Here is a 25,808-nt window from a genome sequence, read left to right as displayed (position 1 = left end):
ACAACATGGAGTTTATTTTATTTATACTTTTTTGTATAATTTTTATAATGGGTTTTTTTTTTATGGGGGGTGGGGGTGAAATTGCACCTCTGCAGCTCTCGGGCCTGTTGCTCCATGGGACCGGATGAAAAAGCGAAACTTTTCCTCGTCTTAATGAGTCAGCATTCCAGCGCAGGACCACGGTGTGCAGCCATATGGCACCACCTGAACGAGTCTGACTAGTGATCCAGACGACCTCCTGACGCCTGCAAGTGTTTGTGTCTGTGGCCGGTCTGTGCCACACCCCCTTCTCCTCGGTGCGGTGGTATGATCCAGGGATACTGTTATAGCACCACCGAGCCTCACCAGCAACAGCATCATCGGGTTCAACTGCGGCTAAACGCACCGCGCCGGGATCCCTGTCACACCGCACAGCGGAGCTGGCTCGCGCACAGCCCCGTGCGAGGAGATCCCTTCCTCCCCGCGCAAAATCGTCTCGTCGTCCTCCATCGGCATTTCAGAGCGAGCATCATCAGCATCATCAGCACCGCCGCCTCGAAACCAGACCGCGGAGAGAGGGTGTCTCGTCCACATTTTTTAACCGGAGCTCAAGTCACATTTCTGCCGGTGGTGGGGAGGGGGGATAGCACACACTTCGGCTTTTGCAGGCTGCTTATAGCACGGAATCGGACTAAAGGGATGTCTTTACGTCGGGAAGGTAAGCGGCACGTTCAGTTCTGGCCTTTTTAGTGGGCTCATTAAGCGGGGGAGGGAGATCGGGCTACGGTGCTGCTTGGCTAAACGAGGCTCGGGTGCCGAGACAACGTGAGTTTCACGGGAATGGTGATTATCAGCTGTTCTGATGCGCCGTGCAGTGCTATGACCTGTGCGTGTCTGTGCGCGCGTGTGTGTGCAGTGTATGACAGAGTGAGGCAGACACGCAGAGAGGGGGAGAGTATATAAACGTGTGTGTGTGCGTGTGTATGTGAGTGTGTTTGTGTACGTGTGTGTGGTTGGGCTTTTATGAAAACCAGTGCACCTCGTTTGAAGTGTGGGGATGCAGACTTTGTGCCTGTGTGTGTGACAACCTGTCTAAATGATGACGACCCGAGTACAGTGCGCGGAGCAGCAGGCTGCCAGCTTTGTATGTGTCGTAGCCGTTTTGAACACTCACAGCCTTGAGTTGTTGGGGTTTTTTTGTTGTTGTGTTTTGCTCCACTTCTGACTCGTCCGCTTTATCTCCATCAGCAATCAGATCCAGAGGGTGTAGATCTCTCTGACGCGCCTACCCGGGCCCGGGCTAGACATTACCACCAGTATAGGTCCAACAGGCACCGTGACCCACTGTGTTTCTCTGTTATTTTTACATCTCTCATGTCAACTCCTAGCCCTTCTGGATGGCTGGTGAGGCAATTTCTGGCCTAAATTATTGAGCTGCGTGATATCTATTTTCCACGTTGGCGCAGTTTAAAAATGTGTGAGGGTAAATAATTAACAGGCGGCAAATGCATTTTGATAAATCATAATTATTGTGAAGGCAGCGCAAATTGCACCGAGATGGATAGGCTCTGAGAGACTTAAATTAGACCTCCTCACTTCTCCCCTTCACAGCAGATTATAAATAATTGTTTGGAGTAAACCACTCAAGGCACATTTCCAATAAATAAATAAATAAGTCATAGATAAGACAACAACAAATAAGGAAAACAAATATATGAATAATGCAGATTTCTGAGGAATTCTCCAGATATATTATTCCATTAGCTTTGAACTCTCATTCCACATCTTTTCCGATGGTATTAAATCTGGCTTTGTTTGATTGAGGGGAGGCAAAAGCATTTTAATCATAAGCTATAATTCATCAGCATCTCTAATACATGCATCTAATGCATCACCCACTACAGCCACTGTACACATCTCTCAGAGAGCTGCATTAGTGTTTGGACTGTTTCACCCATCTGGCATACCTGATTCCTGCATTATTATTTTGGAGTGTTCAAAAAAAAGAAAACAACAAAAGCAAACCAACCCGGTGTGGCTTCTGCTGCAAGCTTTGAACTGTGGGGATTTTTGTCACACGGTGTAACCCTCCCGTGTCACTGCCCTACCTGGCTTTGCTCACAACGAAGCTGTAGCTGTGCTTTATTCTTCTTCGGCTTGCACATTATTGATAGTCATGATAAAAATCAGGCACTTTGTCTCAGCTCCATGTGATTAATAGAGTGCATCTTGTACAGGAGGCTTGATAACACACATACACACATGCTCTCTTCTTCACCATATGGACGCACACTCTTTTAGTCACATTAGTCATAGGGAGATGATGTGCATGCACTGGACCAGCAGAGGTTGATGGTTGGTGCTCTGGTGTAGATTGGCTTCGCGTCGTGGTGGCGGCCTTCTTGTCATTCGCATACATGCAGATGACTTTCAGTCCTTCCGCGATGATCAACAGTGATTAAGTGCATATTTTTTTTAAATGGCACACCCATAATGGCAACACCTTAACAACCACAGGACAGGCCTTTGAATTGAAATGTCACTTCAGCAATTAAATGCTGCGCACACACCACTGATAAGGCCACACACACACACACACACACACACACACACACACACACACACACACACACACACACACACACACACACACACACACACACTCTCTCAGCAGCAGTTAGCAGTTGTCGCTGTGCTAATTATCTCCCTCAGTTGTTGCACTTTTTAATTTTCACAATTGTTGTTCTTAAGCCGGCGGTGCATATGGTGTTTTGGAAATCCAAAATAGCTGCTTAGTTCCTTGGCTTGGAGTCACATCATTATTTCAGTGCAACTTCCTGACAATTTGGGCCCCGAGTGCCGATTGTTAGGATGCTGGCATTTTGCCTCGGCTGTCAGCAGATCCCATTGTCCTGTGTCAAGAAACCACTAACAAAAAAAAAACCAAAACAAAAAAACTCTTCGCTTACTTCCAATAATTTGTGTTTTTCTGAGATTTGAGTGATATTGCATGGCCTTTGGATAGTGCAGTGCTGTGCGAGACAGCGGGGGAGTTCTTTTTGTTATCCAGCTCTGCATTATTTATGAATTTTCATTCCAGGAATGCAGTAGCCCCTGGCACTGTAATGCTCCCCTCTCCCATGGAATCGCTCACAATCTTCCCTTCTGACCCACAAGTTTGTCCACAAAACTCATTTTCTTTAATAAAATTGGGGTCATGAATTAGCGAGAGGACAATGTGAAATGCATCAGAGGTTGTTTATTATATAGAGTACAACACTCAGTGCTGCAGCCAGGCAAAATGTGGCCCGGTGGGAGTTTTTATCCCTCTCTCTCCTCTTCTTCCTCTCGCTCTCTCTCTGCATGTCCATCATATAGTAGGAATGTAATTGCTGGAAAAGCATAAAATGCGTTTGCGTTCGCCACCCGGCTGATAATTTCAAAGTAAAAGCGCTCACGCCAGCCAGCTAATCAGAGTGCTAGACCCCTAGACTTGCAGACACAAACACACATATACACACACACACACATACGCAGCGTAGACACTTAGAGATGTAACCACTGTACAACTTCAAATATTTACCTTCTTGCTGCAATGCTGCTCCATCCTCAAGAGGAATTGTTTAACAAATCCTGCAGTGCTAATTAGCGTTTCCTCTATTCATTCGCCTGTGGTTGGCCTCTGCAGCAAGGAAATTGCCAGCCTGTGATTTTTTTTTCTTTTTTTTGAAAAAAGGAAATACAAAAGCAATATAGTGCTACCAAATTACCCTATAAAAACCTCACATAGTGAGCCCATCATTTAGACTTGACAATTCAGGCACTTGGAATAAGAAAGCAGGGTTGGCACCAAAGTGATTACTGTTAAAAAAGCAGTAAATATGAAAATGGTTCAGTTGATGGCTTTGCAGACTCATTAACAGCTAATTATAAAAACAAGATTCATCAAAACAGTTGAACTCTTAGATATTTGGTCGCCATTTATTGATAAATATCACAAAATGTTACTTCAGTAAGTATCATGCATTGTATTTTTCTAGTAACTGACCATTATTAAGAATTCAGTAGTTACATATTAAGCTTTGAAGATTTTTTTTACTAGTGAGTGTGTGTGTGTCTAAACCAAAACCTGGACCGACAGCAACAGAGAAACAGATAGAAATAGTAACCAAAATCACCTTCTTTGCCAATGCTACACACACATGCACACACACACACACATACACACACACCTACAGACGCATAGATACAGTATATGCCGGAGGCACTCTTCTTTAAAGTACTCTGCTAAGTCTCAACTGGCATCTCCAGCCCTCTGTTCTCTCTTGTCGTCTTCCATTGGGCTATGGGCAACAGTCAGGAACTATGTACAGTTCAATAACTACTCAGGTGTTATGTGAGATTTCTATGACAAAAATGCAATCACAGCCTCCCTTCACACTCCTCCACTTTCATCCTGGTCCCCCTCCTTTCAGATTTCTAGTCTGCACACAGAAGGATCAGAACCACGAGAGGCTGGCTGGTCAAGCCCACTCTACCTCTCTTTAAAATATGAGATTAATTTGTCAAGAGGTGTGTGTGTGTGTGTGTGTGTGAAGACCAGCGCTGATGGCGCACACCTAGACAGAAATTTGAGATAGCTGTCAGAATATTTTTAATTTCAAACCTTAGCACGTGCGCGTTAAGGTTTGAGGACCTAATTTTGCGTATTTATGTTGAATTATATTACACACAGGGATACAGCAGACAATCTTTTTCATCGCTTATTAATACATTTTCTTGCTTTTTAAAAAAAATAAATAAATATGGTTCTTAGAATTTGTAGTGATGCCTTTAAATGTCAGCCCAAGAGCCCCAAGCGCAAACATACAAAAACAACAAGTTAATGTTAGAAGGAGCCATAACCTCGCAATATGGAATATTTTTGCTTGAGTAATTACTTTTAACCCTAGCAGATAAATGTTATTTCAGTCAATCGCTGAGCTATTTCGGTGTAATTCTTTCTTTCATGACAGCATTTTATTTTCTGATATTGCTGTACTGGAACTATCATAAAAAATGACAATGCAGTATCTAATGACACACATAGAAAGCACTTCTACATGGACACGCATCCCACTGTAAAATCTTTTATTAATCCAGTCAGCAGACAACTTTAGCAGAAGAAAAATCAATTTTTGTTTCTTTCCCAATTTATTACCACATAAATTGTCCTTCACCTCCAGGTCCACATCTTGGAATTAGTGTCAAAATAATTAAGTTTAAACCAATTATATCATATCCTGCATTTGTTCACACAGAGGACAAAGGGGCAGCTGGCACTGGCTAGCTTATCGCCTGCAGACACGGGAGCCATCAGGAGAGGGTACCGGCTGAAATTGGATGCGTCAGATATGCCGAAAAACTGCGCACGATCCACCTTGAGGGTGAAGCAAACAGCCATGGTTTAGCCAAGTTACTAACTGGAGACTAAGTCGCCTTCACGTCTGCTCCATATTAGCGCACAATGAAGCTCAACAGCACGTCACACACCTACAGTTGCACCTCAAGACCGTGATTAATAACTCAATATGAATGAGTTGCATCAGTAGCTTTGTTGCATGCCCATGAAATGATTTATTTAGCACTATAAAACACAGTGATATTACACTGTAGATCTCTCCGCTAAACGAGTTCATCTATTTCCTGCTGACTGGTAAATAGCCTCATGTGTATCATCAGTAATATTCATAGCTCTACTTTCTAGATGATCATGAATTATTAACTCATAGAAAAGATGAATAGCGCCAAAATGGTGCTTGATGCATCTCTGCTGGAAGCCACATTTTGCGCAATGCAATGTACAGTAGGGTACAGTACGGTTGGGTTGGGTGTGTTTTTCAGTGCCTTGCGAGGAGGTGAATTGTTTTCATTGTTCAGGTTTAATTTCAGGGAGGAGACTTGATCCACCGTGAACTCAGGGATGTATTTCAAGCGCGTGCATCATCGCACCAAATTGACTTCTGTCTGTAGAGACACATATTCTTCGCTGATTGCAAGCCAGGATGTCAAGCCAAACTGCACAAAGCAAAGTGATGTGAAAAAAAGGAAGACCAAAAAAAACAAGGCAATATGTACTCCAAGAAAACCAGAGAACGGCAGAGCTGCACAGCCATTTTTCATGCGAACCAGGCTTTGTACATCACGTTTCCCGACGTAACAATCCCGAAATCTGAAATTTTACCAGATGCTCTCGCGTGTCATCCCCACCTTGGTCTCAAAAAGGAATTGTCTGGGGGGAAAAAATCCTTATTTTGTTCTCGTTAATGTGCTCGGATGACACAGTGATTCATTTGACAGGAACCAAAATGAGAAATGCAAATTGGTGAGGAATGTGCCCACTGCAGATTTTGCCTAACAAATTTTGAGGAAGGAGAAAGAAAAAGGACTGCAGTGGAAAATAAGATGCAGGATAAATGAAAAAGCAAGGCGGAGGTTTGAGATATCGAAGGAAAAAGTGCTTCAAATGTCTCTCTGCCACTTCCTAACTGTAAATACATTTTACAGTATGTGTGCTATTGATTTCAAATTTATGTGATTTGTTTATCTGGAAATCTGCAACTCTTCTCTTTCGCTGTTACATCTCACCATGGCCTGTCTGTGCGACTCACATATATATTATAGCCTTTAGGGCTGAATACACATTTCTAACAATCCTGCATTCATTCTTGGTGAAAGCTCGAAATTTTTATGTCTGTCTCAGAGCATGGTTAAACAGACTGTCTGCCATAACCTTGAGGCGGATTTATATGTTTATATAAATTGAACAGACGTATAGGTGGGATGTATTCAGCCCATCGCTTCTGTCTCGTCAGCTCACAAAAGAGCATTGCGAGAACGTCGGCTTGTTCCCGACTGAGTCCCGTGGTCTTTGAATAGCTGCTTCTCTCTTTGTTGAGAAGTATTTTCCTGTGTGAGGCTGCTGAATGCCATCCGTGGCCTCAGTCTCTGAGCCGCCAGGAGAATCAGAGTGAAAGTGAGGGCTGAGAAGAGATCTGAGGAGCAGCAGGAGCCCTCTGGACTTTTGCATTGGGAGTGCCGCAAAAAAAAGAAAGAAAGAAAGAAAAAGATCTCCTCTTACACGCTCCTTGGTTTTCAGAGGCTGAGAAGCATCAAATTGTAACAGCGCAGACGGAAGATTAGCCCACTTAGCATTCAGAAATCAATCTGCTGGGCTGCTCAACAGCTACTAGTACATCGTTTCAGCTGCTCCTCTGGAGGACTAATGCTCTTTACTCACTCATTTCTCCGTAATCAACAACTTCATGAGTGAGGACGCACAGGAAATACTGTCTAAATCGCAAGTCACCAAATCCAATTTCAGGAATCAATGGCATTGATTTATCAATTAATTTTGCATCCCTAATGCTGCCACTTTACTTGGCTTTGGGTGTTGGGAGGGTTTTAGCGGTCAAATGCATTATTGAAAGAGGCTTTTTTTCCAAGCAGTGGCTGATGCAGAGAGCTTAGGAGGTTGTCACTCATGATGTAAAGCTTTATTTGCAAAGCGAGTTAGTGCGAACAGCCTTTTAGTCCGCCGAGGAGGACAGTGACATGTATTTATCTTGCGAGAGAGGAGGAATATCAAATGTGTTGAATAAGGCTTTGCCTTGTCAGGAATATTGATTAAGTGGTTTTGGGTGGTGTCTCTTGCTCCGTGTGTGTGCGTATTTGCGGTCAAATCCCCGTGTGCCCCTTCAAGTGGATGTGAATACAGTACATGTGTGCTGTTGCATACTTGCATCATATTTTGTGTTTTCTTGTTTGCTCTCCGGCCTTCTAGGGAATCAGCAGAGGGCTTTAGATCAGAGACGGGCAGGATCGGAGCGTGAATAGAAAGAAGCAGTGGGGGAGACAAAAAAGACTATGGGCTACCTTAGTCGAGATCTGAAAGGAAGAAAAAAGTCATAACTGTAGTCAAGATATAAAAGAAAGCTTTGAAAAGTTAAAGCTTAGCTACTCCCTTGCTCTAGGCCACATTCAGAGAGCATGAATAGTGTAGGACCTTATGGATTTCTCCACACTGCTCAGGCATGAAGCGCTGATATGGGATTTGAGCCATGTCCACTATAAATAGTCAAATGGCCCAGGTTGGTCCTGACAGCTCCTGACAGCTCCTGACAAGGGCCGATCTGCTCCGTGAGCGGACGCACGCAGACTTTATTTCCTGCTTCTTGGTCATGCTCTCATTCTAACACGGGTGGGAATACAACAAGGATTTGCAGGGCTACACGTGTCACCTATACGACTTGCTTTGCACATGCAGCAGATGCATTAACCTTGGGTTATACGGTGTGCGGAATAATGAGGGCGTACGGTGAACCGGAGGCTGAATGGTGAAAGACACTGCGACGACAACACAGGAACAGCAAGCGGGGTTCGCACAATGCTGTCTTTGCTGAGAAGGCCAGTGAAGACTGTTGAGCCTCTGTGGCATGTGGGTGTTCAAGTGTGCTGTTTGTCAGCTAGCGTGAAATGCTATAAGAACTTGTAGGCGCAAGGGCACTGAGTGTGTGTGTGTGTGTGTCCATCTGTGGATGATTGTCAGTGTGTTGTTCATCTTCAAACCCAGGAGCTAATAAAGTCTGTATGCTGAGGTTTATGTGTCCGAGCATGCGTATGTATATATATATTTATATATATTTATATGTGTGTGTGTGCTTGTGTGCTACAGTATGTGTTCTGCTGGTAAATTCGGCAGCAAGAGATTTCAGGCTTGGTCAGCTATGAAAGCACAACTACGTGACAAGAGTGCTGCTGCCGCCCACAGATAGCTAGCCCTTATCCACTAATTAAAACCCTCTATCACTCCATGTCTCACTTGGCAATCTCTCTATCCTTCAATGCTCCCCATTTTCATAGTGAAATCTCTCCATTTCTTATTATCTATCCATCACTCCCCTTATCCTTGTTCGCCGTTCATCCCTCCCTCCCTCCTCTCAGCAGGAGCCGAGGGCTCCCAGTGGGTGGTGCACTCTTTTGTTGTGTTGTGGGTGGTTTAGGTATAACAGGGTCCTGTGGGTCCTTCAGGGCCGCTCGTCATCGTCGTCCCTGTCATATGCCTGAGGAACCGTGGTGGTGCTAACGAATGGAGAAGATAGCTTTTTAAGCCCTCTCCCCCCCACACGCACACACATCCTCCTCCCATCTCTCCATGCAAACAGCCACAAACACACACAGGAGGTGCACACACACACACACAGACACATACACCCTCGCTTTAGGAGAAGCGCTCTCTCTCTCTGACAGCTCACTGTTTACTCCCGTAGGACCTGTAGCCTGGATCTGCATTTGCAGCTACAGACTGTGCCTCAATTGCTTCTGATGATTAAGCCATTGTAATGGTAGACAAAATGAAAACCTGCAAACAGCGACAGGATTGTCATAACTTCACTTTGGAGCATCTGGGGCGATAAGTCTATGCTGTGGCATGAATATATTTTCTCAAGGTTCCTCATCGTCATTCCTGCGACTCGCCGGGCCTGTTTAGCGAGCAGAATTAGCTTGTCTCTGTGCAAACAAGCTTCAAGGAAACGTATAAAGGCGAGAGCTAACAAAGAAACTAGCTTCCTACTCACATGGGGTCTCCGGCCTGTTATGAAAATAAGAGCCTTCTCTGCATGTAATCCTGGAACGATACTGTATCAATAATCTGAGGACTAATATGGTTGGATGCCACTCTGCTCTCCCCGTCCTCCTTGTTTATTTACCAGTTTGAAACTCAATTTCACTGCCTCTGCCTGGCCCCAATCCTCTCTCTGCCTCATTCTCTTTTTCCATTTTGCATGCTCTCTCTTCTTTTTGCTTCATGACTTCAGCACATTCATTTGAGATTGGGAAGCGAAAATTGGTTTTGACTTGTCCTCATGGTCCTTGCCTTTTCACATGACAATCTCGACCGTGCTGTTTGTGTTATCGTCGCTGCTGTTGGACATCTGAGGGACCCCGCCCCTCCAGAGGAGACTCGGAGCGTAAATCCTTTTTAAAAGCAAGTTGTGTATGTGAGCCTCGATCACTTCTCTAAGCAGATTTTGTCCATGGCTGCACTGTTTGAATAAATAGATAGATAGGACGGAGGATCAAGTGGGTGAAGGGTCCCATTAGATATTATTGCATTTGTGTAGCCATGGATTATCACTCCCGTGTCACTGTGTGTGTGTGTGTGTGTGTGTGTGTGTGTGTGTGTGTGTGTGTGTGTGTGTGTGTGTGTGTGTGTGTGTGTGTGTGTAAGAGGGATTGATAAGAAATAGAAAAAATGGCTAGTGGCAGTGGATAAGCACTGGAAGGGGATAACAGGGCTAGATCATTTTGATCATTTCCTTCATCCTTCAGGAATTGCCTCCAGACTCTCACCACATGAGGCAGAACACTGTCATCCACCAGGGTGAACCCAGGACCCATTGGACTGACGTAGGGTGTGATAATGAGTCCAAGCATTTCATCATGATACTTAATGGCACTCATGATGTCATTGACTAGCCTGTAGAGGTCTGCGTGTCCCACCATGGATATGCCTCTCCAGACCTTCACCGACCACCAAACCAGTTATCCCGAACGATGTTACAGGCAGTATAAAATTCTCCAAGGCTTCTCCAGACCCTTTCATATCTGTCACATGTCCTCAGGGTGAACCTGTTCTCATCTGTGGTGCCAGTGGTGGACCTGCCAATTTTGGTATTCTATGGCTAATGCCAGTCAGGCTCCACAGCACTAGAGAGTGAGCACAGGGCCCACAAGAGGACGAGTTCCTCAAGCCACTCTCATGAAGTCTGTGTCAGATTGCCTGGTCAGAGACACCAGTGATCTGCTGGAGGTCATTTTGTAGTCGGCAGCGCTCATCCTACTCCTCGTTGCACAAAGGAGCAGATACCAGTCCTGCTGATGGGTAAAGGACCCTCTACGGCCCAGTCCAGCTCTCCTATAGTAACTGTCTGTTTCCTGGAATCTCCTCCAGACTCATGAGACTGTGCCACCCTGGAGGAATTGGACTATCTTTGCAACCTTTATATGGTCCAGATATCACCTCATGTTACTAGTAGTGACACTGACACTAACACTATCAAAACTAGTGAAAAAACCGAAAAGATTAGGATAAAAAAAAAAGTCAGTGTCCTCCACCTGTAAAACCATTCCTGTTTAGCTGGTTGTTTCCTTGTCGCTCCTTTAGTCCACCTGTTGTTAAATTCATTGACACCAAAGCAGCTGAAACTGATTAACAACCCTCTCTGCTACTTAACTGATCAATGTCCCAGAAGTTTAATCAACTTGATGCTCTACTCTGATTAAAAGGTGTTCTTTACATTTTTAAGCAGTATATTTTGCTGTACAATCAAGTAGACTGTATAAAACAGGGGTCGGCAACCTGCGGCTCCTTTTAGTGCGGCTCCGCGTGGTTTGGGAAAATAAATTATTATTTTTAAGTAATTAGCTGAAGTGTATTTTATTTATGTTAGTTCTTTTTTAACTTGTAGTTCTAAATTGGAAGATTATTGTGATATTGGAATATAAAAATAAAATTATATTCTATAATTTTCTTAATCGCTCAAAATAAGCGTCACACTTGCCGTGCATTTATTGAGACTTTCAACCCCAGGTAAGACAATTCTGGATCTTCGGATCCACATCATGTCAGCAGCTCCACCGTGAACTATGTTAAAAACAAACACCGCTCACGCCTCACAGACGACAGCTTACAGTCCTGCGTAAAGATGAAAGTGACTTCGTACAGCCCCGATTTGCAGACGCTGTGCGCAGAGGTTCAGGAGCAGAAGTCCCATTGTAAACATATCACGGCAGGCCCGACGATGTTTGCATGAACATGCTTTTCAGCATCTCTCTATTGACCACTTTTCACACACGGTTGCTGTACGCATACAGCCGGTGTTAAAGCTCACAGCCCGACACATACCAACACAACAGCATAGAGACCACAGACGTTAAGGCGGCGAGGCGCGATTGCGGGTGCCGCTCAGGTGCGTCCGCCTCCCCTGCAGCGGCTCTGCAGACCACGCCCCGCCACACACCTTAACATGGTAAAATACATATTTAGGCAGAATTTTGCAAATATCTATTTTTCATTTTTCAGCAGCATAGTGCTTTTTCCCCCCAATTATTTTGGGGTCAATGCTCCAAAAGCCCAAAGGCGATATAAGGCTGGCGGCTCTCAACAGTTTTTGTTTGCTACATGGATCATTTTAGTTCAGCTGGGTGTCTTTCCTTTTGTTATATTTCTTTAAGAGTTCAAAATGTGTTAATTACATAAATAAAATGTAATTTTCTCTGTAGCACTTCATGGATTTAAGCAACACACCTTAGTTGTTCACACAAAGCATAAAGGTGAAAAAAAAAAACAATATATACAGTGTTATCTTCATTTTAGATGTCAAAAAGTATTTGCGGCTCCCAGTGTTTTCTTTTGCGTGGAAATCGCGTCCAAATGGCTCTTTGGGTGTTAAAGGTTGCTGACCCCTTGTATAAAAGATGGTAGTAGTCAACAACATACCTAACGTGAAGTCTCCAACATAGCTGGTGCAATCTTGATTGACCATAATTATACAAATTATACCATCAGTGCTAAGTAAAACACAAATAAAATACTTGTACCTATCAAAACTGGAACACAAAGTTTATGGATGAGCTGTACCACACGAAGCATCCAGATGTCTGTCAAAGAGGCCACGCCCCTAACTTTAAAACCTAATAAAAAAAAAAGAAAGCATAATCCTTGATAGCTGCAGAGATGCAAAACAAATTATCGATGGGAACAAAAAAATACGATTTTTGTTCCAGACTGTAATCCCAATAATTTCCTCTTTAAGGTTCAGCATTTTTAACATTGAAGACTACGGAGATTGACTCACTTTTGGAGCCTGCTTCAAGTGAACTGTGAATTTTGGCATCTCTACTTTGGCTTCCTTTTTCAGCCTCCAGGGTTGCTGTTTGTGAAATAAAGACAGTGATTGTGGCTGCTTTTGACACACTGAAAAAGCTCAGTGTTCATTTCAAACAGATAGTGATAATGTACCTCCAGGGTCAAGGCCTATAATCTCCTTACCGATGAAAACATTAACAACCATGAAGAATGCAAAAATGAGATATTTCTGGCTGCCAGAACAGCTAAAACTAAATTCAAAGTTATACTAAATACATAGCTCCTCCTCCTAAGATGCAGGCTGCTTGATCACCTTAGCAACAGCCCATATGTTTCCCATATTGTTTGTGTCTATCTAACAAGTGAGAATAGATTTTCTATTTCTATTTTATCACTGCTTTCCATTCATAGCAGAAACACGTTTATTATGCTATTCACCGAATAATAAGAGATTCAGTGCATAAAAATATTCACCCATAATCGATTTGTGACACATATCTTATAGCTTATACGTTTTTTTACAGTCTCCCAGTCAGTCTGTCTTTGCATTTGCAATCAGACTATGATCATTTTTAGTAACTGGCAGTATGGTGATACAATGAAGCACTTAGCTTAACAAATGCACCGTGTAGTCCCGTGTTCTACAAGTGTATAAATAAATGATGAGAGATGATACAAACCTTGTAAGGATGGTCTGAAAGAATCCTATATTAAAAATTTACTCTAGCACGGAGCTAATTATAACAACATCTTTGGACCTTTTCAGAGCAATTGTGCTTTTTCTCTTGGAAGAGTTGCCAGTAGCTGAGCCAATGTGCCCACTCTGCCCCAAGGTGGTTATTCCTCAGCTGTGAATCTCGCCTGGTGTTGAGCTCAGGTGGCACATGCTGACTTGTCCTAGAGAACGCCCCTGTGTCTTGTTTGAAGCAAGCTTGGCTCTAGGAAACAATCTCCAGGTTTCAACATCAAAACCGAGAATCAACCCCCCTAATGGGCACCCTACTGTGGGCTAGAATTAGCAGGAATAACCCCCGCCAGCAGGCTTACTTCTCTAAACGCAGGAGCCTCGAAGGACGAGGTGGAGGGCGGAGAGCGTGCGAGGCAGGGGAAGAGCGGGGAGGAGGGAAAGCAGAGGTGGACCGGTACAAGAAAGAGGGAATTATACATGTCACATACAAGCGCAACTACATTTATTAAGAGCAATGTTCACTACACCATCTGTGCGAGTTCAAACGCGCGGCGGAGGAACAAGATGATGCCCCTTTGTGCCGCGTTGCAGTCTTTCATTTTTCTGTGTAAATGTAAGACAGAAATCAAACGGGACAGAGAGCCTCTGTAGAGACAGACAGCAGTCAGTGCCTGAAGCAAGCTCAGAGCTCACAGGGTAATGTATACTCGCTCCTCACCGTACCAGAGAGAAGGTGACACCAGTCAATCCCGTTCTGACAGGGCAGCTGAGATAATAGCGGGCTTTGATTCCTTGCAATAACTTCTGCCAATCAAAACCAAAGGCATCATGATTGCAGAGAGAACCACAAGCATGCGTGCGAGTGAATCCGGAGAAGCTTACTGTACGCTACTGTACGGACTGAGAAGTGAGATAATTGCACAGAAAATGCTCTTGTGCACTTTAAAAGGCCCTGTTGTGCTTAAAGGGGGAAAGATGGATGCAAGCAAAGGCTAGTGGTGAGCTTTTAGGGTGGGGGTGTGTGCAAGATGAATGCGCGACTGACTTGGCCCATTTTTTGACTGTTTGCTGTCAGAGGTCAGTGGGTGGTCTGCATGTGTGTGTGTGTGCATGCATGGAGGGGATGAGGAGGGTGAGTGCAAGGCCAGGCTAGGGAGGCTTTCAGGTGGAATAAAAGCGTTACTGCAGTGGTAGAAAGGTCAGCTGTAAACTTGTATCAGGCGGGTGGTGATCACCCTATGCCGCAGATCTCTGAGGTATTGAGCAGGCACGCTCTAATGGCTTTGATATATGGACTACAGGACTCCCTGAAGAGGTCAATACCATAGCACTTTGTCTCTATGAGCAATGACCCTCTCAAGCTCCATTTAGAAGCTTTATAACTGCAGGAAATAGGCTGGAAAGGCCTCGAGCAGGGCACGATGAAAGAGAACTAATATGAATGAAGTATTTTCTAATCACGTCTTCTGTGCTCTAATCGTCGTCCCAATCAATCATTAGTTTGGCGGTATAAGTATATAGCGATGGACGTTATCGGAAGCAGATTTTGATGTGGTTGAAAGAAGAACAAGAGAATCGGAGCTGAATAGAGCCAAAAGAGCTGATTTATCATTACTCCATTCGGGAGGGCAATGACACTGTAAAGACTGGCTTCTAATAGCATTTCATCATTACTTCAGAATCTGGTGAGTCACAGCGTTTAATGAGAGTGAGAGACACGGCTCTCAGCGACAAATTTGTAGATTTATTCGTAGCTTGTCAATGCTCGTCTGTAAAAGAGAGATAAAGCTTAAAGTAGCGAGAGGAAAAATAGAAACCGCAACTGACAGAACACTAAGCTTTGCTTTATTTGGGCCAATTTTTTTTCAAACACGTGCGGACATAATGGCTACCATCGCGGTCCCTTCTGAGCGTATTGATTTGGAGCAATCTTTGGTGTGAAATATGAAAGAAGCCAAATGCTGTTTATGAATGTCTGCTGTAATTGGAATGAGCAGATGTTGCAATACTGTTCCACTGTGTTCAATAATAGACTTTTGCGCTATTTTTCTCCTCTGCCCCTGTCTGTTTTATCCCCTGTTTCCTTTCATTTTCCACTGCTGGCCCATTCTTCTTTCTCCCTGCTGCCCTTTTCCCTTCCTCGCTGTTTCTACCCCATTGCCCTGCGTCTCACCCGCCTCGTTTTCTTCCAGACTCTGTGCTCTGTGCTGTGGCTGTGCTGAGTGACTAAAGTGGAGCCCTGCGAGCCATGGAGGAGATGGACAGCAAACCCTACCAGCCGTTGTCTAAGGGGCGCCATGAAATGGAGATGTCCTACACCAGCTCATCCGATGAGAGTGAGGATGGGCGCACCCATCACCGCTCCTACACATCACGCGAGACCCTGCCTGACTACACACACGAGCTTCGCCTCACCCTCGGTTCACATCGGGAAAGGCAGAGCAACTACAGCCAACCCCAACAAGGTACAAGGTCACGCTTATCATGCTATCAGGGCATGCTTAGGCTGGATATAGTTACCTTGAAATATACGTCCGCGGTTGCAAAGATACTGTATGTGTACTCAAATGGATACTGGCACCAAAAGATAGGCAGGCAGGCAGACACACACACACACACACACACACACACACAGAGGTCTTTAAAAAGACCTCTGTGAATTACCTATTACAGTCCACAATGAGCCAGAAGGACAGTCGGAGGCAGCCAATTACCTCTTCTCCACGGAGGTGATATTTCTCTCCCACAGCTAAACTAGGTCAACCCCAAACCTCTCTGGCCTCACCTGGGGTGGAACACCACCCTTCATTACACACACACACAGATACTGACACGGGCAGACAGAGGCACGCATACATGCACACACGCTTGCATATACGCGCGTGCACACACCCCGACATGTACACACACCCCGACACGTACACACACCCCGACACGTACACACCGAAAAATGTCTTCCCTGTTGGTGACAGGAGGAGAAATGGGCCAGCATGCGCTGTGATGGATGGCCTTTATGCAGGTCATGTGTGGTGTTAAAAGAGAAGCAGCACCTCATCGGGAGCACGCCACTGTGCAGGGTTCATGGTGATCAATAGATACTCTTTCCACTATCTCAACCTTGTGCTCCTCTGCAAGACCTACCCACCATGCTAACAAGCGACATTAGCCATTCATAACGGTTACAACTCCTGACAAGCGGCCCGCTCCAGGGATTTCATGGTTTGAATGCCACCTGCTATGGATTTTGTCGTCCTGTTTGCCCATACGGCAACCTGTCAATGGCCATTAGTCATAATGATGCTGCCTCGATATATTCCACGACACTGCGGTGTCAAAAGAGCACTTGCCTTTTTCAGCAGTTACTCGCCTTTCTGTTTCCATAACAAACAACATCCCCTGCCATCAGTGTCATATGGTAAGGTGCACGAGACCCCCCCAAAGCAGCCTTTCAAATGTCAATGGCAGCCGGTTCTGCAAAGCACATCTGTTCATCTTTGGGCCACAGAGTTATATATAGTATACCCTACCAAAGTAACCAACTGTTAAGGGGGGACATTGCCTCCAGTGACATTTTTAATGGATTACGGTGTTCGTGACAAAGATCAGCCAATTCGTTTCTCATTTAATTCCCCACCCATGTTCTTCATATTTTCCTTCATCTTTTAAGCCTCCCCATCTTGCCCTCTCCTCCCGTTCCTTCCGGTTCCTATCCTTCCTTTTCTTTTTCCCACGTGTTTCACTATCCACTAATATTACAAATTCCTCTCTCTTTCCATTTAATCCCACATCACCTCCTTTCTGCGCTGCACCTGTCTGTGCTAAGCCTGTTTACTTTGGACAGATACTGTTGATAGATGGCCAGATAGACAGCCAGGTCCCCAGCGACGTGACCATTTTACAGAGCTGAAAACGAATGACCAAAATAATTACATTTTTTTCCTCTACTAATGGATGCTAATTAATTCGTGCTTTTTCAGCATGCTGTTTAGAAAGCCAGAAATGCATCACAGTTTAAATATTTGAATTAAGTAAGAATCTGATTATTTATGAACCTTTTTCCAACTAATTCATTTCACATTCTTGCAAAATACCTTCTGATGACACCAAATAGACAAAACCAGAAGTTCTCTGTAAACTGCTCTGTACATAAACATACAAGGCTCCTGCCAACTCTTATACTAAAAAGAGCAAAAAAATAAACAAATAAATAAAAGCGCTGCGCATGATCCCAGCCGATCACACAGAGGGGCAGTGTACGTGCCCCGAGTTCATTAGGTTTACAAACATTATTGCTAAGTGTGCACAATAACAATTAAAAGTGTCTCAGACGGGTTCTCGGAGTTTCTCTCCTTTTAGAGAGACTTCAGTTAGTTAATCAAACCTAATCTGTAATTAAGAATAGATTTTAAAAAGCAAGTGGCCGTTTAGAATCCTCAATTAACCTAACCCCAATAAATGCACGTCTTTGGACTGTGGGAGGAAGCCGGAGAACCTGGAGAGAACCCACGCAAACACGGGGAGAACATGCAAAGTCCACACAGAAAGACTCCGGCCACACGGCGGAGTCAAACTCAGGACCTTCTTTCTGTGAGGCAACAGTGCTACAGTCCCAACGTGGACTCTATATATGACCCCAAGTTTAATTACATATTTGATTGAAAGAGTTAGAAATACTTTTATAAATGTGCAAGCTCTTAACTCAAACAGAGAAAGAAACACAAAGCTAAAATTTGGGATCCAATTCAGGGATTTTGTACATTATATTCAGCCTACTTTCTTGTGATTGTTTTACCCAAACTGCTTGGCAAATAATGATTTTTGCTCATGACAGGTACTTACGAGATTGGAAGAAAGCACAGTAATATAAAACAGTCACATAAATAGTCCGGAGGCCTGAGCGGGTGACTGTAATGGCAGGAAATGGGAAGTTCTTCAAAGAAAAATATTGTCGCTCTAATCACTTCCACCCCCGGCCTCTTGTTTTATCATAAATACGTTTCAAAACAAAGCGGTTAGACAACTTTTCAGTTTGCAGTCAATCCGTGTTTGTTGCTACTGGGAAATGGCCAATTTGCTTCCAAATTGCCCTCTTGCAGCCAATTTGAACTAAACAGTAGTGTGGAGTGGTGACCAATCTTTGGCTGCTTTAATTCCAGCAGAACAGTATGTGAGCCAGACTTGGTCTTGACCCCATCAAACAGGCACAGCAGGACACATCGCTGGTCAATGAAGTGGTCAACAGGACTGCGGCTTTTATTGAAACGCTGCGGTTCATGTTCAGAGGACCTGACCTAACACGCGTATTAGCTGCGCTAAGTGAGAAGGAAGGGAAGTGTTTCTTTCCTCTGTTCTCAGAGGGGCCTGTGGTACCAGGCTGCTATCTATATGGATTTCAATTGATGCCCTCATTTCTTCACAATTACATCAGTTCCTTCACTTCCACTTATACATTCTAAACAGAAAACTCATGTGGTGAGAAAGAAAATTTACTCAACTGCCTCTACAGGAAAAAAAAAAGTAGCACTCAATTGAATTGAATTGAATTGAAGTGTAACCAGAGGACTAACACAGTATATCTGATGTTCTCAGATAACAGGTTGATGCTCGGGATTGGAGGGCGTTCTAATACCTGAAAGCATATGAGGCTCAATTTTTCCCTCAGTCTGAGTCAATATTAATAAGGTTTGATTTTTATCTGATCTCTTCACCCCACCAAGGAGAATATAGATGAGATCAGTGCTCTGTTTGAGCAGCAGTTCAATACATCTCGAGCTCAATAACACACATCGGGCAGCCCGAACAGGATATAGCCTCACTGCAAATGGTTAAGAAAAATTGAGGCTGGCATTTTGATTTGGACCTCTGCTAAAAAAGAAGAAGAAAAAAAAAACTTTTAATAAATGCTTGCTCAAATAACAGCCTGCCTGTTGGAATAATTTGGGAGGTGTTCGCTGTTTGGCTTGTAAATGCCTGTCTTTAGCAAACACCTGGTCAGCTTAGTCGCTGAAGCAAATAAAAAACACACGCCAGTATTAGAGGCTTTGCAGTTCTTTGGCTGTGCGTGCTCATTTTGCATGTCTCCCCTCCCTCCCTCTAGATTTAGACTTCTGTAAGGCCGGGCAGTTGAGGAGCCCAGACTTTCACATCCACCAACAGCAGCAGCAGCAGCAGCAGCATCAGCAGCATCAGGAGGAGGAAGAGGAAGTGTTGTGCTCTGGACCGACCGGGCACGTCCACAGCCACGGCTACTCCCTCGGTGTGGGTTCGGACGTGGACACGGAGCCGGAGGTGGACCCGTCTCCCGCTCACGGCCTGCAGCACATGTGGATGCGCGGCCTCAAGTCTGAGCAGAGCTCCTGCCTCACGAGCCGCGCCAACTCCGCCCTCTCTCTAACTGACACCGAGCACGACAGGAAGTCTGAGCCTGACAATGGTGAGTGGGGAAAAAACCCTCTCTTCTTACTCGTTAATGGGATTGTCCATCAGCAGTGGAGATCGGCTTGGCAGATAATTTAGTAGCACACCTTTGATGATTTTCTTTTCTACAAGCAAGGAGGATGCAGCATGTGGTGAAGTGAGATGGTGTTTCACATCCTACACTTATAGCCTCATTATAGAAAAGAGACGCAAAATAAACGCAAAAAGAAAAACAACACCTAACATTCTTCTTTTTTTTGAGATTTAAGTTACACCCCTGGTCCATTGCGTGATTGAAACTCTCAGTATTCGAACTAAAGCTAATGCTTAAGTTCCTCTTTCTTTGAAGGCTATTTGATGTGACTAAATAGAGTAAATGTACTATTGGTTATTTAGTCTCTGAAGTGAGCTCTTATTGAAGGTGAAGCTGGGGTTGACTCTGAGCTCAAGGAAAGTCCAATGATGAACATCCACAGAATATGAGTTGGAAAAAGGATTGGAGATTTTGGATTAAAGGAATTGTAGCGGTCCCATGTCTACAGTGCCTGAATGGCTGCCTGAGGGCATCTGACAACCGCCTCTGTGGGAAGACTCTAGCCTAGAAGGAAGGAGAAGTTGAGAGGCAGGCGAGGTGGGGAGGGGGTGAAGATATTGGGCCAACTAGAGAAGAGCCTGGGATGGTGCCAGCTATCTGTCTTGCGCTGCTGGGCTTGGCTGGGCTCCCTGCAGATGGAGAGTTAGTTAGAGGTGCACGCAAACAAAGACAGAGCTCTCCAACCCGTCCCCAAGGGCACTGTCTGTTTATGTGCCGCAAAAAAGGTGGAACGTATTCAGTGGCTGAGAAAAGGAAGGGTGATGGAGAAAAAGAGAGAGGGGAGAAGGAGAAGGGGCAAGCAAAAAATGCAAATGAGAGAATAGAAATGGTAATGTAATGGTATAATTAGAATGAGAATAAAAGGGAATGAGTGGTTGAGGGTAAAACAGGTGAAGGAGACGCTAGTTTCAAGTGAGTGCTAGACAAAGATGGTGAAAGACTGGGAAGACAGAGGAGAGAGCGAAAAAGGAGCTAGAAAGGTTTTGGGATGCTTGGGAATAGCTGGTGCACTGGACAGGAAGTCAGCGTCACTGAAAATGAGGGTGAGAGAGAGTGGGAATGCTTGCAGCAGTACACAGTAACCAATTTGTGATGGCTGCGTGCATATGGTCCAAAGATATTACCATTTCAGATGAGGGACTCTGTCTTTATCCGGGGTCAGAATTAAAACTGCAAAAAAAAAGAAAAGAAAAAAAGGTGGAGGCAGCTTTGAATGAAGCAGACAGCAGGGAATAAGGATGGATGAAGTCACAGACGTAAGAGGGGAGGATTAAAATGTTCAAAGTGTTGGGCTTTGCTGCTACAGTGCACCAGGAAAGCCGGTTTATGTGTGGATTTCATGTGTCACATGATGATGTAATGCATGTCCTGTGTTTCTCTCTCCAAACTTTTCTCAAGAACACGCTCTCCCCCCTTTTCACTCACACCTATGCTCCTCTGCTGCGTCCGTATCCTTTTTACTCTGCAACCTTATTCCCTCTCCACCACCGGCAGCAGCCCATTTATTCTTATCCTCTTCCTGTCCATCTCTCTCTGAGACATGGCCAGGTGTGTCCATGCGTGGCATCCTCTAATAGGAAATGTCACAACAAAGTCTCACACGCCCCTCTGTTCCCGGACGATAATGAAAGTTAGAGGCACTCGCAAAAAGATGATGGCGTGAAGGGGCTGAAATCTAAAAGCTAACGTCCCTGCCAAAATGAAAGTGCATTTTAAGTCGGCCCGACCTTGCACTCCCTTTGTCTTCAGAGCTCACCCCCCCCAAACCTATTAATGATGTCAGCTTCAAACTGGCAGGAATCCTTTTGTTCCTGGTCTGATTGAAGCTGACAAGTCAATTTAGTCCCCGTGTGTGTGTGTGTGTGTGTGTGTGTGTGTGTGTGTGTGTGTGTGTGTGTGTGTGTGTGTGTGTGTAGGTGTGAGAAAATAGAGAGAGGGCTCGACAGATTAAGAAAGAGTAAAAGAAAAGGAGATTCAGCTTGTGTGTGAAGCCACATTTGTACAGATGTCTGTCTTTATTCTCTTTCATGTTTGCGTGTGTGTGTGGGAGGCTGTGTGGTGGGGTGTGTGTGTCCAACTGTGACACCTCCCTTGAGGAAGGCTGCAGGCATTTTCGAGCGCCAGTCAGACCTGCTGACAAACTCAGGAAAGCATCAACACCCCGAATTGACGACAGTTCATCGCAAGAACAGAGGAGATTGGCAGTAGAAAGAAAGTGTAGTTCAGCTGGAGTTCACTACTGGGAGATGCACACACACGTACACCACTTACAATACATGGACAAAAGTATGTGGACAACCAGGTGTCAGTCTAAAATTATGGGCTGCAGTATACTTTTATCTGGGAAAGCATTACATAAGACTTGGAAACCTGGAGTGGTAGTGAACACTGATTCTAAAGTAGTTCATCCCAAAAGGAGCTGGCTGGGAATGCTCTGGAGTGAGTGACCTGAAGGTGTACCAACTACAGGTTAGTGAGAAAACATGATAACAAATCATCAGAAAGACGATAGTTGTATTGCAGAATAAATGGACTGGACAGTAAAACTGACTGAAGGAGTTCAGGCTTCGGGTGGCCAGCATGCAATAAATCTTTTGACTTGAGCTTGTAAACTGTGTAAGTCTGAGTGTGACAGCTCGTGTAAGTGTAGCAAAGCTAAGAAATCCATTTCATTGTTTATGTTTTTAGGTGTATATATTAGTGCTGTCAATAGATTAAAAAAAATTAACTAACTAATCTCACAATTTTCTGTTATTAATTGCGATTAATCTCAATTACTTTATTAATAGCCTGGCTCCAATTAAATTTTTTTATTCTTTATATTTTAAGTAATTATCGTTGTTCACCGAAGTCCAGTGGTCTCCGGTGAGAACGACATTCCTTACTTGCACAAGCTTGCTGGACTGCTGAGCCCTCTGGTCCCCATACAAAGTGTGCAGTCTCGACACAATGGTTCCTCTCGAGGGCAGATTGTAACACTCATCTCCTGATGCAGCACGAATGACTTCTCTCAGTCCATCATCTTCTACTATGCTAACTGGTCGGCAGTTTTTAGCTATCCAAACAACCAAGGAATTGGTTACCTTTTCTCTCACATTTTTTGTTATTCGTCCACAAGCACCATACTCCTGAAGCGTAGACTGGCGAGGTCCCGTAGAGGTGGATTCAGTTGGGTGTTTTGCTCTCAGGTGATACGCCAGTGATGAACTGCTTCTGTGGTACTTGAATTCAGCGTTGCAAATTGTGCATCTTACTCTCGTTTTGTCCAACAAGCCATCAGGCAACTTCTTAAAGAGAAACTTTCCACCCAAAAGTCCGCCCTCGTCCATGCTTGCGTGTGTTAGCTAGTGTTAGCTAGATAGTAGCATGGTGTCACTTCTTCTTCTTCTTCTAATCATTTCTGTCAGGCCAAACGCCAGCATAGCACACTGTTGCCCCCTCCTCCAGAGGTGCTCATGAATTTAAAGGTCTTAGATTACAGGAAATTAATAAAAAAACAAAATCAGCGTTAAATTTTTTTAATGCATTAAACATTTCGCGTTGATCTTAACAATTAACGCGATAATTTTGACAGCACTAGTATATATGAATAATTTAAAATGCCATCCCTGTTGTGCTGCATGCATAAATGTGCACAAAACAAATCTTTGGCTTTGGTGATGCACATATCAGTCCTCCCTCTGTAGCTGCAGGGATTTATAATATTAATAAACCTAGAGGGAAGACTCCCACATTCAGCTGTAAGCAACAGACTAAGTCCAGTCATGCTCACTAGTTCTATTTTTGTGGACTTGAAATCAAAGTGAATCAGGCAGAACTGTGGTCAAATGAAACACACACACACACACACACACCTCCTTAGTCTCAGGGGCTCTGTAATTTTTATAGACTAGATTCTGCAGCTTTAGTCCCGTGTGCGGGAGAAATCCTGTTTAACCTATTACAAATATTTTTTTCCCCAAAAAGCAGAGGCTTGAGACAGATATTACATATCGGTCTGATACTGATGTAAATTACTGGATTGGATATCGGAGAGAAATAAAAAATGTAATCTGATCCATTAAATATCAAAAAAAGCACCTCACAGAACTTGTGACACTGCGTAACTCGGCCCATATCCGTAGCACGTCGGAGCAGTGTGGTCACGTGATAAAGCAGCTGTGTGTATTTGTAGCCTCGCTACCAAACCAGCATTTCATCTCCGAGGAAGTTATCCCAGAGAGAAGTAAAGCAAGTGTGTAAGTTCATCTCTGAATGTTTGTAAAGCATTCCCACGTTAAGCTTAACAACCGATATATGGAGCGACCGCCTCTTCTCTCCCTCCCTCTTCTTGCTGCTACTTCAATCATGAAACTGATCAGTGATCAGCTGATCGGCTTTTCTGTCGCTAGTCCGTCTCTCTTGTTTGTTTATCGCCCACTTTGCGCCAGAAAGAGGAAACCAGCGGCTGAACAACAGCAGCACGTTTAAGCTTGATAAGCTGTTGTTAGAATTTATTTAATATTACTTTCTACACCAGGATCTTTTTCTATGTAGCTGACGGCTGGTAACTGTGCAGGGGCGGATCTACCAAAGTTTAGCCAGGGGGGCCGATAGGGCATGAACAGGGACAAGGGGGGCACAAAGACATACTTTTCTTTCTTATTCTCATTTAAAATGTCTAGCTTTTAATAAATAATTATCTGAATCTTACACCCAAAGTTTTAATCTTATGTAAAATGTATAGAAGTCCATTGCTGTATATAGTAACTGTTAAGTCTAATATACCCTAGTAAGCTATACTACTTTTTCCTTTGGGAAGGTACCATCTGTGCAGTCTGCAATTCTGTTGAAGAAAGATGTTGAATCTATTTAATTATTGTAGAAAAATAATTTATTTCTGCGCATTTTTTTTTCCACACTGCATCAAATTAAAGTTGATTACGTCAATTAAGCATCATAAGGTGGAGGGTGGTTCCCTTTTTCTTTTTCTTTTTGCTGGGAGTTTGCAACCCTATTAGTTAGGTTGCTTAATATTTCTGCTAAGTACTCTTTAAAATACCAGAATAGGAAGGATTGAGTAGGTTTAAGTTTATTAGATTGATCAGTTTTGCTGAACTATGAAATATTTTCGGTGCAGTATATTTTTTACATACAGGTATAACAGAATAGCTTTAGTGTTATTGTTTATTTAAACTTGAGTATGAACTTATACAAAATGCAGCAATATATTAAATTATATTATTATTATTATTGATTAAAAAAACACACTATATCGGATTCATATTGGTATCGGCAGATATCCAAATTTATGATATCGGTATCGGACATAAAAAAGTGGTATCGTGCCATCTCTAGTTCAAACCTGCCATTAACTATGAAGCTTAAGCTGGAAACCCATTAGTTGATTTCTTTGAAGAGTAGAGAAACACAGAAAGAAGCTAGTCTCACCACCCAGTTGTGCTTTTGTGTTTAATCCATATAAAAACAGGGATGTAAAAATATCAGTTTATTGAGAAAGATACATAGTATTTGTTTAACTGTTATTTTATGTGTAATGCTACAGTCACAAAACTGTGTTGGAGACAACAGCGCAAACTAAATTATTGCAACCGTGTTCAATGACCTCTTGATCTTGTTGGCTTTTGAAATGGTTATTTGGTGCACATAGATGACAATAAAAGAGCAAACGCAGTCAGTCTGCCATCTGTCTGCAACTGAATGGGGTTAAGGTAGCAATT

General features: G+C 43.7%; 1 protein-coding gene across 2 annotated transcripts in view; it reads left to right on the top strand.

Annotated features, from left to right (window-relative positions):
• Positions 1–312: 312 nt before the first annotated feature.
• The window catches only part of tenm1 (teneurin transmembrane protein 1), a 204,444-nt gene continuing 178,948 nt past the window's right edge, over positions 313–25,808 (top strand). The window contains exons 1-3 of one of the 2 annotated variants that reach the window (XM_086307559.1): positions 313–697; positions 15,770–16,042; positions 19,675–20,010. In XM_086307559.1, coding sequence (XP_086163685.1) covers positions 15,826–16,042; positions 19,675–20,010 — 553 coding nt within the window. In that variant the 5' untranslated portion in view covers positions 313–697; positions 15,770–15,825. The remainder of the gene's footprint in view (positions 698–15,769; positions 16,043–19,674; positions 20,011–25,808) is intronic. The other variant, XM_086307566.1, reaches the window with a different exon arrangement.

This window comes from Aulonocara sp. 'chitande type north' Nkhata Bay, linkage group LG2 (genome assembly GCF_057382095.1).
Source record: "Aulonocara sp. 'chitande type north' Nkhata Bay isolate Kocher_YH1m ecotype deep benthic linkage group LG2, A_spYH_male_GT1.1, whole genome shotgun sequence".
Taxonomy (NCBI): domain Eukaryota; kingdom Metazoa; phylum Chordata; class Actinopteri; order Cichliformes; family Cichlidae; genus Aulonocara; species Aulonocara sp. 'chitande type north' Nkhata Bay.
Note: the sequence above shows the minus strand (reverse complement) of the source record. Positions and strands in the feature narration are given on the sequence as shown.